Source organism: Garra rufa, chromosome 2 (assembly GCF_049309525.1).
Source record: "Garra rufa chromosome 2, GarRuf1.0, whole genome shotgun sequence".
NCBI lineage: Eukaryota > Metazoa > Chordata > Actinopteri > Cypriniformes > Cyprinidae > Garra > Garra rufa.
In genome coordinates this window covers 37,308,610-37,325,743 of record NC_133362.1, presented here as the reverse complement: position 1 = coordinate 37,325,743, position 17,134 = coordinate 37,308,610, and the positions used below count along the sequence as shown (strand labels likewise).

At 39.1% G+C, this 17,134-nt stretch overlaps 1 protein-coding gene across 1 annotated transcript; it reads right to left on the bottom strand.

Annotated features, from left to right (window-relative positions):
- Nucleotides 1-792: 792 nt before the first annotated feature.
- Nucleotides 793-4,186, bottom strand: LOC141325939 (epithelial cell adhesion molecule-like). Its single transcript, XM_073834659.1, has 8 exons — nucleotides 4,091-4,186; nucleotides 1,863-2,121; nucleotides 1,672-1,737; nucleotides 1,517-1,580; nucleotides 1,335-1,433; nucleotides 1,054-1,251; nucleotides 941-974; nucleotides 793-842 (listed from the first exon to the last, which is right to left on the bottom strand). Exons 1-8 carry the CDS (start codon nucleotides 4,176-4,178, stop codon nucleotides 793-795), a joined length of 858 nt encoding a protein of 285 aa, XP_073690760.1. The 5' UTR covers nucleotides 4,179-4,186.
- Between the last annotated feature and the right edge of the window lie 12,948 nt (nucleotides 4,187-17,134).

The following is a 17,134-nucleotide window of genomic DNA, read 5'->3' as shown; positions in this document are numbered from 1 at the left end:
GGAATGTAATAAGATCGGGCAATGAGTTTTATGTATTATTATGTATTATTATAGCATTTACACATAACTTACAAACTTTTTTATCTAGTTGCCAATTTGAAGTTCTATGTAGAGAAATTACTCTAGACAGGCAAATTTAACAACAATAGCCTTATAATTGGTTTATTTTTATTCATTCGGCGCAATAAGAAGAAACAACAGATGTGTTTGCAGAGTCATTTTATAGCATCATTAACTCACCTAATCTTACATAATTGCTGCTTTTTTATAACCATACTAGTACGTGTCTTTCCATCAAAAGGTGTATATCGAGTCATAAAAACTAATTTGGTTTACAAAGAGCCCATGTTTCAAAGTAACATCTGTCAAGTAAAACATTACATCAAATACGCCGATTTCTATCAAAGTTTCTCTCATATACGTTTCCAAATCTAACATTTTCCAAATGTAACATTTCCAAATCATGTGGTTGCAAACAAAAGCTAGGAATTGTTTTGTGCTGTGGTGGTCCTTTTCATTTAACAAAACCAGTACAGCTCTAGTTAAAAGAACTGCCATGCCAGAATTTACCTTACTGTTTAACACAGAAAAACAAATTTTATAAAAAATTTACAAGTCACAAACTGTACAGTGTTAAAATTCTGATCCAGCTGAAAATGAGCCCTCATTAAATAGCAAATTTTTTTTAAGAAACATTAATAAAACCAAAAAATAAAACAAAACTGTACTTCACATGTAACAGACAATTAATTTTTTGACGTCACATGCAAATGTACAGCAGGTCCAAGCTTATCATGGGGCACATGAGACGTTATTAAAGACATAGTGTCCATCTCTGTGGCCTGCAAGAACAGAAAGAAATGTGTTAAAATACAAAAGCTCGCTACCTTTTGGAGAAGTAGCCTGAACTGAAGTAAATAAGAATTAACCTGTGCTCTACTGTACTTGGCGTTCTGTCGCCATGTGAAGAAAACCTAAAATAGGAGGAACAACAACAGTTAAGACTACAAGCACACATCAAGTTAAATGAAACGCCAAAAATATGGGACTCACCAGAACCAGAACTCCTGCAAGCACGATCAAGCTGACCACCACAATGAGAGCAATGATACCAGCAGTCAGCCTCTGCATGGTGAAGGTGGGCGCCTTTTCGTCAACATAGTAGACCAGGATGTTCTCCATGGACACTTTTGATCCCTCAACACTGACTTCAAATGGTTGGGGGTATTTGAAGAGGGGCAGTATTTTGACCTATGAAAACAAATGGAATTTTCCACAGGTTACAAAATATAAATTTAAGCATTACAATTATGTGAAATTATAATGAGACTCACATCCTTCTCCATGTAGTAAGCCATGAGGGACAGGTCTGTAGTATGGTCTCCAATAGGCTTTTTGACATCCACAACGATGAGACGGCCTTCCTTGTCATACTGAAAAAAAAAGGAGGTGGGTTTTGTTAGGCTGCGCACCACAAGCGCTAAGTTAAGGGTTTGGATAACAATGGTAAACTCACTATAACGTCAGACACAAATGTCTTATTCAACTTGTAACGTTCCAGTAAAGCATTTTCAATCCCACTGCAAAAATAGTGTAACATCATTAAAACAAGACGTGGAGCTTCATATTACACATGTTCCAGAAAGACCCTAGAAATCAATTGTAACATACGTCCTCAATTTGGTGAGATCGAGAGCAGTAGCCACCTCTTTATGCTTCAGTTCCAGGCGAACCCAACTAGAAAAGAAAACATTGCATTTTCAGAATTTACAAGTCTTGCTTCCTTCAACTCCAACCACACTTAACACTAGGCGTGTCAGTCAGAAGAACATCCTGTTAACAACTTTGCAAAGTGCACTTACTAGGTCTCCACATGCTCACATTTGATGTTCTTGTCTCCTTTGTCACTTCTGCGCACACCGGCACTGTTGACGCACCAGCAAACTTCAGTGCCGTTACACTGAATAGCCTTGAAATTTCCGTTACTCTCACACTCTGGGTCATAGATGCCATCATTGTTTACAAAGTAAGATTCCACCGGCTTCCCACCAATCGATCTTGTGGACATGTTGTTCCTGGCACGAAACATCTCTGCTTTCATGAGGTAGCACTTGGGAATCACTGTGGGTAGGGAGAATTGAAGACATTGGCTGTGTTTCAGTCCATTTTTTAATGCCCTATACTCACTAACTTACCTCCGGCTTGTTTACTCGATGTACGCCATTGATTACATTGCATGAGTGTCCACTACTGGCAGTAGGGGTGAGCGGGGCACAACCTAACGCGGGGTTAATTGTAACACGCGTGGTACAAATATTTCCACACACGCTAGCATAACCAAATTTACGGTATTTACTAGTTGCCATAGCAACACTATGCATTTTATAGTACCAGTATTAGAACCAATTCAGTTTAGTACCGGCTAGTAGTCAACCGCTTTTAAACGCTCCTGTGTGTTTTTGCTTGTGCGCTCTGAGTTACAAAACCAAGTTTATTTAAAACGTGTTTTTGCAATGTTGAGTATTGTAGCCGATCACAGGCATCTCAGTTGAAAGCAAAAGCTAGTCAGAGGTTTTTCTGTAGGTTAGTCTGTCTCACATTTTTGACCTATGATAAGTTTGATCTCTGGTCTATGGAGCAGCCTGAAGTGTGCATATGAAGTAGACTCGCTTTCTTGGTCAAGTCTGAGGTATATCCATATAACCCCCCCCCCCCTCCACTTCACGAAACTTCCCCCGATGCACTTCAAAATGGCAGTGGAGATTCCCCCAAGGGCAAGTGCTTAGGGTAGTTTATTACATTTATTACACTTAATGGGAGGAACAAAACGCCTAAGGGGCCATTCAGTAGCAGTCTTTGCATCTAAAAATGGGAGATGCATTGCTCGGGATTGGTTTTTAAAAAAGCCCTGAGTAGAATGCGAGGGTCTCGATACGGCCTTTTAAGACGTGATGCAATAAGACAATAATGGAAATAATAGAAATAGGCAAACAGCAGAATTAATAGATACGAAAACAAACTTTTTTTAAGAAACAAGTTGTTTTAATCACTTGAATAAATTGTTATATAATTCATGTTGCCATCAAATAAAACAGTTACATTTATATAGCGCTTTTCTAGACACTCAAAGCGCTTCACATTGTCAGGGGTATCTCCTCATCCACCACAAGTGTACAGCATCCACCTGGATGATGTGACGGCAGCCATAGTGTGCCACACACCAGCTTACCGGTGGAGAGGAGACAAAGTGATGAAGCCAATCGGAATATGGGGATGAATCGGAGGCCATGATGGTCAGAGGCCAATGGGCAAATTTGGCCAGGATGGCAAGGTCACACCTCTACTCTTTTCGAAAGACATCCTGGAATTTTTAATGACCGCAGAGAGTCAGGACCTCGGTTTAACGTCTCATCCGAAGGACAGTGCTTTTTGGCAGTATAGTGTCCCCGTCACTATACCGGGGTGCTAGGACCCACACAGACCACAGGGTGAGCACCCCCTGCTGGCCTAACTAGCACCTCTTCCAGCAGCAACTTAGTTTTCCCAGGAGGTCTCCCATCCAGGCACTCAACCCTGCTTAGCTTCAGTGGGCAACCAGTCTTGGGCTACAGGGTGATATGTCTGCCGTATGAGTTGTCATGCCAACTTGCTACTGTAAACAGAAGCTCCCAACGCTTGCCCGGCCTTTGAGTTCTTCTGAATGGCCCACTGCTTTGGAACTGATATGGATGATTCTTTTAACTTGATACGGCGTCTAAAAAAGCTGCGCTCATGTGCGAGGCACTGCAAAAGACACGAGACACAAGCATGAAGGTCATGCATGTCTGTGAAGCGTGTTTACTTAGAAAATCAATGGAAAAGCGCATTGGAATGGAAAAATGCATCCCGAGTGAATGGCACCTTAAACCTGTCTGGTTTGTTGGTACAAGCAAGGGAAACTGGAGCTCAGCTAGTTCAGGTGGAGTTACCAAAACTCCTCTAAAACCAGATTGGGAGACCAGTTAAGTTAGCAAACCAGTTTAGGCTTTTAGTAAGGAAGTCAAAAACAATAGTTAAACAAATTTAAGAGCAAATATAAAGGAAAACTCACATTTTGTACAATCAATCGGTTGCTTGTATGTCATAGAAAACTGAAGAGTGCACTGGCATGGGGGCAAATCACACACGGCCCATTTCATAGCATTGCAAGAACCTGTTGGATTAAAAAAAATACTTTAGTTTATTAAGTAGATTCAACCTGAATGGATACTCCATCTAGCAGCTTAATTTCAATAAAGAGGTTGAGCTCCTTTGTAAATTCCTGCAACCAGGTAATCTGCATTTATGTGACAAAGGCAAACTGTAAGCTGTAGTGACAACAGAACTGGCGACTGAGTGGGCAAACCACTGTCGCTAATGCGCTGTAGTTATTAGGTGTGTTTGACTTGAAGCAGCACTGCACAGACCGATCAGAGTATTATATCAAAGCACCACTAGAGCGATTCAGGGCTGTCTGCTCTCTATAGCTCTCACTGCACCTTGCTGTCCAAGAACGATCGGTCTGTGTAGCGTTGCTTCAAGAAAACACCTCTTGTAGTGTTAGGTGAGGGGACGTGCTCAGTGGCAGTGGTCCACCCAACAAATCCTGAACACGAAAATTATGAGAAACTGTTTAACGGTCTAACTCCATAATTCAGTACTACATAGTACACAGTCTTTTTGCCAGGATATTGGACCTGTTGTATTGTTTTTGCCCCATTGTTTCTCCTGTGTCTCCCATACCCATATTTGGTCCTTCCTGTACTTGTCCTCGTCATGTATGATTATTAGTTGATTCCCTGCACCTGTCTAGCCCTCGTTTGTGGGACAGTGTCTAACCACTGTCATCCAAAGATGGTCCTCAGGAGAGTTTTGGCACCTTTGTGGAGTGGCCACTGGCGAGGCACGGATATCCTTTTCCACTCCAGACCTAGCGCTCAGCCCACCATCTCCCCACCGCACTGAGCGGATGCCTGAGCCCAAGGATGACTGAGAACTCCGAGGCCAGTGACATTTCCAAGGGGAGTTCTGCCCACTGCAACTTGACTGGGTGAGAGGCTGGGGCTGTTTGAGGTGGAGGGGGTGTTTGATATGAACTTAATAGACTTATGGACTGATTTACTCCTTCTCCTCCAACCTTCATCAGAAACCGTCTTGCCTGAGCTCAGCCATGAGGAGGCTTACAAATTCCCACCCGCTCCTGCCTCTGCCTCCTCCGCTGTTGTCTGGCATCCCCTCCGCTCACCCTCAGTCCTCTGTGTGGTGGTTTCGCCGGTGGTCTGTCAGTCTCCATCTCCTATATGGCTGGAAGTTCCCTTGTCTCCGCCTCCAGCCTCAGAGTCTTCTGGACTCTGCTTGGGCCTGTCGACCCAGCGGATTCACTATAGCACCTAGCTCCCTCCTCTCTGCTGTGGGCCAGAGGTTCACTGGCTCCACCGGGATCCCTTGTCCCACCAACTCCACCTTGGTCCTGCGCCTTGGGACTTCACTCCTCTGGCTGCACCTCAGTCCCACATCCGCCCTGGTCTCTCCTGTCGTCTCCTTGGCTCCTCTGACATCATCCCCCCCTCATGGGTTCTGTTTGTTGTCCTCCTCCCAAGCCTCCTCCCAAGTTTCCATCTTTCCTTCTGAGGCGATATGTCAGGATTATGGACCTGTTGTTTTTTTTGCCCAGTTGTTCCTCCTGTGTCTCCCATACCCATATTTGGTCCTTCCTGTCCTTGTTATGTGTGCTTATTAGTTGATTCCCTTCACCTGTCTAGCCCTCGTTGCCCCGTTCTGTTCACTGTGTCTTCGTCGGGTCTACAAGCCGTATACGTGTGTTATTCCTCTTCTTGTTGTGGATTATCCTTCGTGTTTACTTTATTAAAGACTGTTTTGTTTACTCTGTGTCTCCAGCGTCCTTCCTGACAGCATATTTGTTACACTTTTAAATGTGTTTTCAGCAATAGATTTTTAACATTTATGTGTTTAGAATCAGTTCTCTGAATTGCAGAAATTTATGCACACTTTAATGCCTTTTTTCACAGATTTGTCAGAATTCAACCTGATTTAATTCACTTTGTAAGGTACATTTAAACATCTTCCCCCGGTTTCACAGACAAGGCTTAAGTGTAGTCCCAGATTAAAATGTAAGTCTGAGCTGTTTCAACTTAAATAAACTTGCACTGATTGATCTTGAAATATGTCAGTGCCCTTGTTTTGTCTCTAGATGCACACCAGTTATGTTTTTTCTAAGGCATGTTTATAAAGATTACTTTAATGTCCTAATTGAACTATGGCCTAATCCTGTTGTGAAACCATCCCTGTTTTAATTACAGTTACAATACATGTTACTTACATTGTGATGCGACCACATCCACTAACACCACAACCAACAAGGGGAATAAAACCATCATGAATAAGAACTGAAAAACAAAAACAAGCAGTTTCGGCATTCTCAATCACTCTGTATTATATTAGACATACATTCAAAACTATAGGGTTTTAAATGACAGCAATAATCGCTTATATTTTGTACAAACAGCCCTGCACTAAGAATAGACACAAATGTGTTAGATTTGCTTTCTTTGCAAAACATATTTCTCTACATGACACACATCATTAAAAATTATTAACTCTTTTGTTTTATTAGGAAAATACTGCTATTTTACAGTTTTTTAACAAACACTTGCACAGTTTTGTCATACCTTTACCACACCTTTTGATAAAACACTGGATAAATACTTTTACAAACATTATGGATTTTATGTGAGATATGCAATGTAGGTAATATTTTCTAACATGACAGTTATTGCCTGTATTACTGTAATTATTTCAGCAACAATGGTGATTTGAAACGTGTATCTTGCATCGTTTGCTCTTGAATGAACTGACTGTTAAAAGTGCTAAAGTTTAAGAAGATGATACTGTTGTGTTTTTGTGATTAAACCAAATGTTCTCAATACAATTATCTTGTGTTCTGAAACAATGATTATGTGGAATGAAACTATGTGCAACTACAATAAAATCATGAGATCAGGAATTGAAAGAATGAACCTTTGTGACGTTTGTGTTACAGAACAAAGCTGAATCTATTCAAAAGCTCTATAATCATTTAGGTTTATCAAATTGTATTGAACGTTACATTTATGTGTGGTCATAGAGCAATTATTTATGTTAGACTTTTAATGTATTTCTAAATGATTTTCCTCCACTATTATTTTCTAAAACAAATAGCTAATATGGCTAGATAAAATGTATTTTATTATTACTATTATTACAAATATTTTATGTTGAATCTGTAGTTTCTTAAGTTGTAAACAGGTCATGGAAACAGTATTAAAAATATCTGACCATAATTTATACTTTTTTCCTTTATCTAAAGAAACAGGCTTGTTTAACAACCAAAAGTTAATTAATAGACAATATACTCACTCAGAATTCACACAATGTGGAAATAAGATGGAATCTAATTTTAAGAGTTATGCTCTAAAATAACTTTTTAGGTCACCCAACTCTCTTTTAAACTCTCTCTCTCTCTCTCTCTCTCTCTCTCTCTCTCTCTCTCTCTCAGATTTTCTGATTGGCTGGCAGCAACTTCCTATTTAGCTGTTCTGACCACAAAAAAAAATTAGATGTGTTTTAAAAGAGCATCTGTGGTATTGACATTTCACTAGTTAAGTAAAATTATGCTTAACTGAACAGCAGCATGAGAAATACTTCTAAAATTTCATTTAGTGTAAGAAATTAAAAAAAGAAAGCAGAAATTCACCTAGTTCAACATATTCCACCAGAAGAAAAAAAAACTGCCAAGTGTTTTGTTTTAGTAATGAACATTATTTCTCACAACTAACTTCTTCAGCAGCTCTACTGCCAGCGCTGCGGTTATGTGACGTGTGCCTGCCCTGTTTTGTTGCTCAGCAAACAGGAAATTTTGTTCTTGAAAGTTATGGAGATATTTTAAGTATTAGTATGAAATAAGTTAAAGTTTTATTCATTTTTGTTGGCGAATGATTTGTGATTTAAACAAAAAAAATTAGTAAAAACAACTGAATTACTTGACCTGCTGAAAAACCTGAACCACTCTGACATGCTGTGAGTGACAAATTTAACTGTAACTAACTGGTTTATTTTTATGCATTCAGTACAACAAGAATAAATAACCTATGTGTTTGCACATAATCACATTGTAATATCATTACTACCGTTTGAGATAACTCGTCTAATCTTAATTGCTGCTTCTTTATAACCATACTGTACTAGTACAAGTCCTTCCTTCAAACAATTTGTATGTAATCAAGTCATAAAAAATTCACTTTACAAAGAGCCAGTTTTTCGATAGCCTGTTCTATTCCAAAGTAACATTCTGTCTGTAGTGTCTGGATGTGGATGAATGTGCAGGTTTTAGAAAAGTACAGTTCCATGCTGAGCTTAGAATACAAAGCAATTTTACTTTTCTCTTTTTACATTTTTCACAGCAGGTTTAAACCTTGCATGATCAAACCTTGACAGATGCTTTCTCCAAGAGTATATACAGTGGTGTGAAAAAGTGTTGGCCCCCTTCCTGATTTTTTATTTTTTGCATGTTTGTCACGCTTTAATGTTTCAGATCATCAAACAAATTTAAATATTAATCAAAGATAACACAAGTAAACACAACATGCAGTTTTTGAATTAAGTTTTTGTATTATGAAGGGAAAACAAAATCCAAACCCACATGACCCTGTGTGAAAAAGTGTTTGCCCCCTAAACTTAATAACTGGTTGGGCCACCCTTAGCAGCAACAATTGCAATCAAGCATTTGCGATAACTTGCAATGAGTCTGTTACAGCGCTGTGCAGGAATTTTGGCCCACTCATCTTGGCAGAATTGTTGCAATTGAACCACATTGGAGGGTTTTTGAGCATGAACCGCCTTTTTAAGGTCATGCCACAGCATCTCAATAGGATTCAGGTCAGGACTTTGACTAGGCCACTCCAAAGTCTTCATTTTGTTTTTCTTCAGCCATTCAGAGGTGGGTTTGCTGGTGTGTTTTGGATCATTGTCCTGCTGCAGAACCCAAGTTCGCTTCAGCTTGAGGTCACGAACAGATGGCCGGACATTGTCCTTCAGGATTTTTTGGTAGACAGCAGAATTCATGGTTCCATTTATCACAGCAAGTCTTCCATGTCCAGAAGCAGCAAAACAGCAGTAAGTACAGCTTTACCATTTTGATTTTGTTTAAATGTCTTATTTCCCAACAGTAACAAAGAGTGTGTGTATATGGGATGCACTGACGTATCAGCCAATAAAAGCAATTATTTGCACTATCAGCCATCACAGATTGTTTAAAAACAGCCGATGATCAGGGCCAATTATCCTGTCACTCAGAAAAAAAAATGTCTCAATATTCACCTTTTTTAAAAATGAGCCTATACTGCGTTTTAAATTATGAGAGACACTTCTGGTTTGGAGACGTTCCAGTCAAAAAGACTAAAGCAAATAATTAAAAATGATAAGACTGCACTATAAATAATCCTTATCTGTTAGTTTGACTGAATGATCTGTAATTTTTCTTTCATGTTAAATTTTCAGATCTAATAATAGCAACAGAATGTTCAGTATTTTATTGTGACATGGTATAACAAGAATCTATGGCAAGAGCTCTTCTTACTCACTGCATTCTTTTCCCCCTTATTATTTTCCTTTGTATTCAGCTCTAACTAAATAAAAAAATACAACATTTAATGTGTATTTGTGATCTGCTGTCCCATTTTAATTTACAATATATTCTATGATGGTTGCTTTAAAACGTAATTGTCTCCTCTTTTCATCTCTAATCCCTATCAGTCTTGTTTATTGGAATGTTTCTTAAGCAGGAAAATACAGTATTTGCTACCTGTCAAAATTTTAGAAATCACTTTGAAATTTTATCACTCATTGTTACATAATATAGACAAAATATAACATAGATGTTCCATAATATAGACATATATTACTATTGTAATTTTAACTTGTGCATAATATTGTTGTGGAAAGTAATTTGTTAATGCTTTTACCCTTAAAAATTCCCTTTTAATGATCAATGGTTGAAGGGTGACAATAATGTCACCTCATTATACCCAGTTTTTTAAAAGTGATTTTAATTGTGTTCATACAGTGAACCTTTCGCTTATTGTTTACAGCGTAATGGAATTTACTCCCATAATTCATGCAAAGCATCATAGGGCATAGGAAAAAGGTGGTTCCTTTATCAATATGAAAAAAAATATGGTGGTGGCCTACAAAAAACATCAAGGGGGGCTCAGGTTGTGGGCTTTGTACCATAGACTGTAAAAAAAGATGGACAACGCGTCTCCGCTTCTTTCCACTATAGAAAAGTGAAGCCAAAACAACTCAATATGGCCGCTACCATCTTGGGGGAAATTACGTAATTTGGAGCCAGAGCATGCACAGTAGAGATTCGTTTGAAGCCAGAGTAGTGTTGTGAGGCAGAGCCGCGGTATCAAAATCCCGCCCTAACTCCCGCAGACCCAATCGCACGATCACAATCATGACACCACACCCCGTTTTTATAGCATCAAATAACTACTTAAAAGCAAACTTATAAGAAAAACGAACACCTGAACATGAATCAGCATTATAAGAACTACCTCACACGATGGAAATCATCTTTGGAAAAAAAATATGTAAGTGTAAGTTGATTATTTAGTTTGGCTCACGTCCCATTAGATTACGTGGAGAGGGCGGGGTTTATGACCTATACCGCAGCCAGCCACCGGGGGGCGATCGAAAACTTTTGGCTTCACTTTTCAGGACACCTATGGCACACTAGCTTTGTACAGGTTGGTGAGATGCCTCCTCATAAAGGGACACCACAACCTGCATTCACTAAAGGCAGTGCACAGGACATATTTAACCAAGGAGTGGACATGTGGTACTGCAGTGGTGTGTCTCCAGAAGAATGGAGACTTGTCCGCAGACTGGACAGAGACTCTGACAGAACCAGTCATGGTTCCTCTGTCAGCAGCTTCTTGGCCGGTTTCTCTGAGAAGGACTTCCTTTCCAAGGCTAAGGGATCAATTTGGCACCTTCAAACCAAGTTCTGCACCTTTAAGGGTCTTGAACATCTCATAGGCCAAAGCTCCATCTAATACAGCGGTTCTCAATTCCAGTCCTCGCGTACCCCCGCTCTGCATACCTGATTTAGATAACCAGCTCGTTAGACGTTCCGTGCATGAACTGTGTTTCGATTGACATGGTCCCTACACAGTGTCCATTGCTCCCTAATCTCTGAGCAGGGGAAATCCGTTGCAGCTTACTTCAGAACACTTATTCACAGATTTGACGGATTTGACTATGCTATAATCAGAAAGTTTACTTTGTAAAGTAAAAGCAGATAAAGTTGACAATGGATATCAAATATGACAAAATGGTAGTATACTACTTCTAGAATATGATATGTTTTTCTAAGTCTAATAAGGTTACTTTTCGGTGGAATGAGTAGGCCCTTTGTGCATGTCCATCCCTTTTGGGGCGCATGAATTGAGACTTAGAACAAAGTAATCACATTCTCTCTGTTTTGGTATGGGTAAACTGGTTCAACTTGTTAGATGTAACGCATACAAGCAACCGGTAGGAATTCACTTAATTATTCTTCCTATTTAGGGAGTCATCATAGAAAAGTGGTGCCATGTTCAATAAATAAATACATATTGTTTATGATATCTTCACACTAAGCTTAAGCCGGGCATACACTGTACGATTTTTGACCCTTTTTGCCACGATTTTTCACTCGTGCGAGAATTTCTTGGATCGGGCCGATTTTCAGCTGACTCGTGCGTCTCACATCGTGTAGTATACACAGGGTAACGAGAAGCGATTACCCTCTCACGATCGACAATCGTATGGTCGGATGAAAATCAAACTGGTTTGAAATTCTGGTCGGCCCTCGTGAGTGTATCGCACCGTTGAAGCAATGCTACGAGCGTCTACGACCTGATTACCCCAAAACTCTGGCACTGCGCCTGTGCAAACACGAAAGTGAAAGTGAAGGAAGTAGTGATGGGAAGTTCGGATCATTTTACCGACTCGGACCTTTGAGTCTCGTTCAGCAAAATGAACGAATCTTTTTTCGAGTAATTTCGTTCATTTTAACAATAAATATAATTCAAATGTTAGCCTTTAACCTCCCTAACACATCTACTGCTGACACAAACGTTAATCACACTTCAAACAAAACAAAACAAAACAAAACAAAACTATAATGCTATAAGAAACAGAAAATATTAAATCATTGTTTGCCTGGGTCTTTAGTCTAGAGCCCTGCATTTGAGTCCGAGCCCGTCGGGGCCCGAATTTTTTTTTTTTTTTGCCCCTAGGGCCGGGCTTCGGGCCAATTTTCACGTCATAACTTGCACATATATCGGGCGTGATTTCATGATTTCATGCGTGCGTCCCCGGAAGCGCCAGTGATTTCTCGCGCATAGCAGAGTATGAGCGGAGCGCGGAGTGGAGCGGTGTGATTTTGAATGGAGGAAGGAGCGGATTTTTTTAAAAGTCGGAGCGTCATGGTTTTCACTCTCTTCAAGAGCGCTCCACCACCGCTGTTTAGCTTGATAGAGATGGATCACTCAAATCAGAAATAATGTGATCTGTAGGTAAAATAACTGACGAAAACGTATTATTTTCATTACAAACTTTGCACTGGATAAAGCAGCAATACTCTTTTAATGCTGACAATTATTAGCTGTGGTCGGAACAAATATTGCACACTATGTTTGAAACTCTCCTGTTATTTTATTTTATTATATTTTATGAACAGGACTGTTACATTTCAAACATACTTAATTTGTTTTTTTTTTTGTTTTTTGTTTTTTGACGCGGAGCGGTGTTTCTGACATCAGTGAGAGAGGAGTGGAGCTGGATTATTAAATGCAAGGAGTGCGGGGGAAATTGTTGCCGCTCCACTGTGCTCACATACCGCAGAGAGATTTTCAGCCACGTGGTAAAGTTGTGTTTTTTAAGTTTTCTATATTATTATTTATTCTTTATATATTTGTTCAATATTCGTTTACTTTACCACTGCGACTTTGTATGTTCCGGTTTTGCGCAGCAGAACTGCCTGCCCTGTTTGAAATGCCTTTGTTCTGAGATGGTGATAATAAACTTTAAATCTAACATTTTGCTATATTGATGTTTGTTTTATATCTGTGAATTGCATTGTAGACTAGTCAAGTGTTGATTTGATATATGGTTAAATTGAGTAAACACACTGTGGACCACATACCGCTTGGATATCGATGTCACTTAAAAAACTAACTTACATTTAAAAAACAAACAAACAAACAAACAAAAAACTCCAAACTTTTCTCTAAATTGTTCTGATAAAAAAACCGAAACGAAAAAACATAAACTTTCTATTAAATACGAAATCTGGTCTATTTTAATGGCTGTAACAGTATAAGCTGTTTGGCGGAAAAAAAAGACGGGCTTCGGGTCGGACTCGGGCCAAAATTTTTGATAAGCTGTCGGACACGGGCCGGGCTACAGCCTGTGCGTCTCGGACCAGGGCCGGGCTAGGGCTTAGATTTAAGTCTATGTCTACTTTAGTCTATGGTTCGCTCACCTCGCCTAACGACTCTAAAAACAGGTGAACTAATTCCAGTAATAGGATGTTGCGCATGCGCGACTGAACGAATCACTCCCCGAGACGACTCGTTTGTCCCGAGTCACATTAAAGATTCGTTCAAAATGAGCGAATCGTTCAAGAACGACCCATCACTAGAAGGAAGCAACATGTTCTGTTATTTCAAAAGTTCAATAAAAAAAATAATAATAAAAAAAGAACATTCTTCAGATACAAATAACATCATAAAAAAAAAAGATAAAAAAAGTCCATGCGCTTACACGAACTCACGGAAAGGCACGAGATCGAGCGCTTTTTGCTCTGGTGACCCTCATCATTCCTTGTCAGCATCCTACTACCGTGTTTTTGTTGTTCTTCTTCTTCTGTTTCAAGTCCGACGTGCGATATTGGACGCACAGTGTGAGCGGTAAGATCGCATAAGAGCATCGGGTCGTACAGTGTGAGAACATAAATCGTGAGCTGCGAACTTTTACACCCTGCGATTCTGTCGTGCAGTTTGAGCTAGAGCCAAGAGCAACGATTGATAATATCGCACAGTGTATCCCAGGCTTTAGGTTTATTATCTTTGACAGACTGTATTCCCTAGCGTCAAAATAGAAGTTAAAAAACATAAAGCTTTGATGTGAAAAGAAATATATTCAACCAAAACTGAAGTCAAATCATAATCAAATCATATGTGAGTAAAACAATGACTCACTGATCACTGCCACAGCCTCGAAAGCTCATTAAGTCATTAACCTAACAGTGAATGGAGGCCCTGTGGTTGCTAGGGCTGCTGAAGGCCTACAACAGAAAATCAACTACTGAAATACCAGCATTAGTGTCACAATATTAGTTCTGTCATGCCAACTCTCTTAAAAGTTTAGCATGGTAATGGTTATGACAGTGTTAATGTATTTAGTCTTGGCGGAATAGATCTGCTACACTGCTGCTGAATTGCTGCTGCTGTTGGTTATTTCTGTAGTTGTAGATCATTGCTGCTGCTGCTGCTGCTGCAAGCAAGTACAGGAACTTGCTACTGCCAAAGCATATGGTGATATGGTGCTGTGAGTATTTAAGACATACTGCTGCTGCACAAATAGCATAAAATAACCCACAGCAGATTTATACAGGTGGAGCTGGGGAAGATGGAGGGTTTCAGAGTGAATGCTACCAGCCATTTAAATAGCTGCAATCTGCAAGCTCATTAGTTGCGTACACAACCTGAACCAATCAGCTTGTGCCAAGTCGTATAACTCTGTAATATCGTCAATCACATTAACAACCCGTCAGTCTGCGCTATCTAGACTTTCATGGCAGAACTAGGCATTTCTTTTCTTTTTTTTTTTTTGACTTTTTTCTTGACCTTCTCTTGCAGGAATCAGCTGCTATATCTGCTGTGCTTGTGTACTGTGCTCAGGTACACAACTGCAGGCCAGTAACATGGTCATGATAGGGTTTCTAAGACTGATCCACTCACAGTACAACATACACTGAAAAAAATGATTATGGCCCCAATTAAATTAAGCATGATTCAATTTCGCTAGTTTAAATAATAAAAATTTAGTTTTTGATTTTAATTAATAAGTATTAATTGGTTTTAAGCGAATTACATGTGTTTTAAATCCAAGCCATGTGAATTAATTAAATTCAGTTAGAAAATATTAAGTAAACTTTCTGCGCATGCGCACAAATGCACATTCTCCCTGGCGCCAAAAGGAGTTTCCAGTCACGACTCAGTCAGGTTCACGGTGGGAACTTTTCATTCCGGACCCGGAGTTTTCATCATTCGGTCGATTTACACGGTGAGTAATATTTATGTGAGTAATAATGTAGTGTAGCACTGTTTATTACAGTAAATAGTTTGTTCGCTGTATAAATAATATCTGCAAAATGAGTCTTTGGGAGAAATTCCACAGCGACCAACGGACGGTCACATATAACTTACACAAATAACACAAATAATATTTTTTTATGTGACAGAATGTACTTTTAAGATATTTTTGTATGACAATGTAGTTGTATAAGCCTAAAATACGCCGTTTATTTGAAAGGATAGCGTCTATTTAAATGCTTAAGCGCTTTCGGAGATGCTCAGGCCGGTAACGTTATTGGTGTTCCCGCCTAAGTAAAGTTAACGTTACCACAGCCAGTCCTTGGAATCTGCCGGCTTCTAATGTGGTTAAACATGACATATAACGTTAAATCCTTTTGGACGGGTCATCTTTAATGTCCTTAACTTGTTTGTTCAAGAGCAGTTTGTTTTGGCGGAAGGTAAGGTAGTGCTTGCGTGATACCGAAAAAAATTATTAACTTCTGTGGCAACTATTGCATTTAAAGCAATGATGGGCAGATCGTATCCTTAACTGCGTGTTTGTACTGTAGAATTGTTTCCACAGACTCAAACTTTATTTGTGGTGTTACGTTAGATGTGTTTCGTTCATACTGGACACCATCACAACTCCAAATAACTATGCCTTGTAATAGAAAGTTCCGGGAAATCAAAAATATGGACGAAGGCATGAAGTTATGAGGGGAATTTCCAGTTAGTTCCCATCAGTAAATCTCACAATATAACATTGGATTTCGGAATGTTTTTAGTGTTCACAATTGTAATCATGTGAACATGCCCCTTTTTGCTAGCTTTAATGGTGCAGCATGTAAACTGTTTTAAACTAGCAATAATAATTATTGTGTTTTTACTTTCATTTGAGGGACTCTCTGCATGTTCCTGTGACTAGGACACATACCATTTCCTTGATGCCAAAGGAAGTTTCCAGGTTCGCCACTTTCCTGAAGTTGTATTATTCCAGCAATATGCACAGTAAGTATTTTTAGTATTAAAGCATTTTACAATAAACAGTTGACTTTAATGAAATATATCATATAATGTAATATGTTATGTTCCACAGATCACTGCTGTTTTCCAGAAAGGAGGTCTTACTGGGAGGAAAATGGTCAAATATTTCGGCATTTTACAGGAGGTATGTATTCATTTATCAAGTGTCTTTTCCTTTCCCATATGTATTATTATTTAACACAGTGATGTCAAATACAGTGTCCAGACAAAAATGTCTCTGCTTGAATTTAAATTCTACTTAAATTTCAAATACTAAAAGGGTTATAGTTGCCCAAAAAATGAAAATTCTGTTGTTAATTACTCACCCTCATGTCTTTCCAAACCCAGAAGACCTTAGTTTATCTTCAGAACCAAAAAAAATTAAAAATTTTTTTTTAATGAAATCTGAGAGGTTTCTGGACTTGCATAGGCAACAATATAACTGGCCCAAAAACGTACTAAGGACATAAGTGTAACCATTTATGTGACATCAGTGGTTCAACCGTATCTTTACAGAGCTAAAGAATAATTTTAATGTGCAAAGAAAACAAAAATAACTTTATTCAACAATTCTTCTTCCTGCCTCCATTGTCAAGACTACAATGACATATGCGTGTGTTTTTCTTTGCTTATAAACATGGTTCAGCCCATGCATGTTCATGTCAGCAACACCAAACACTTGTGTCATG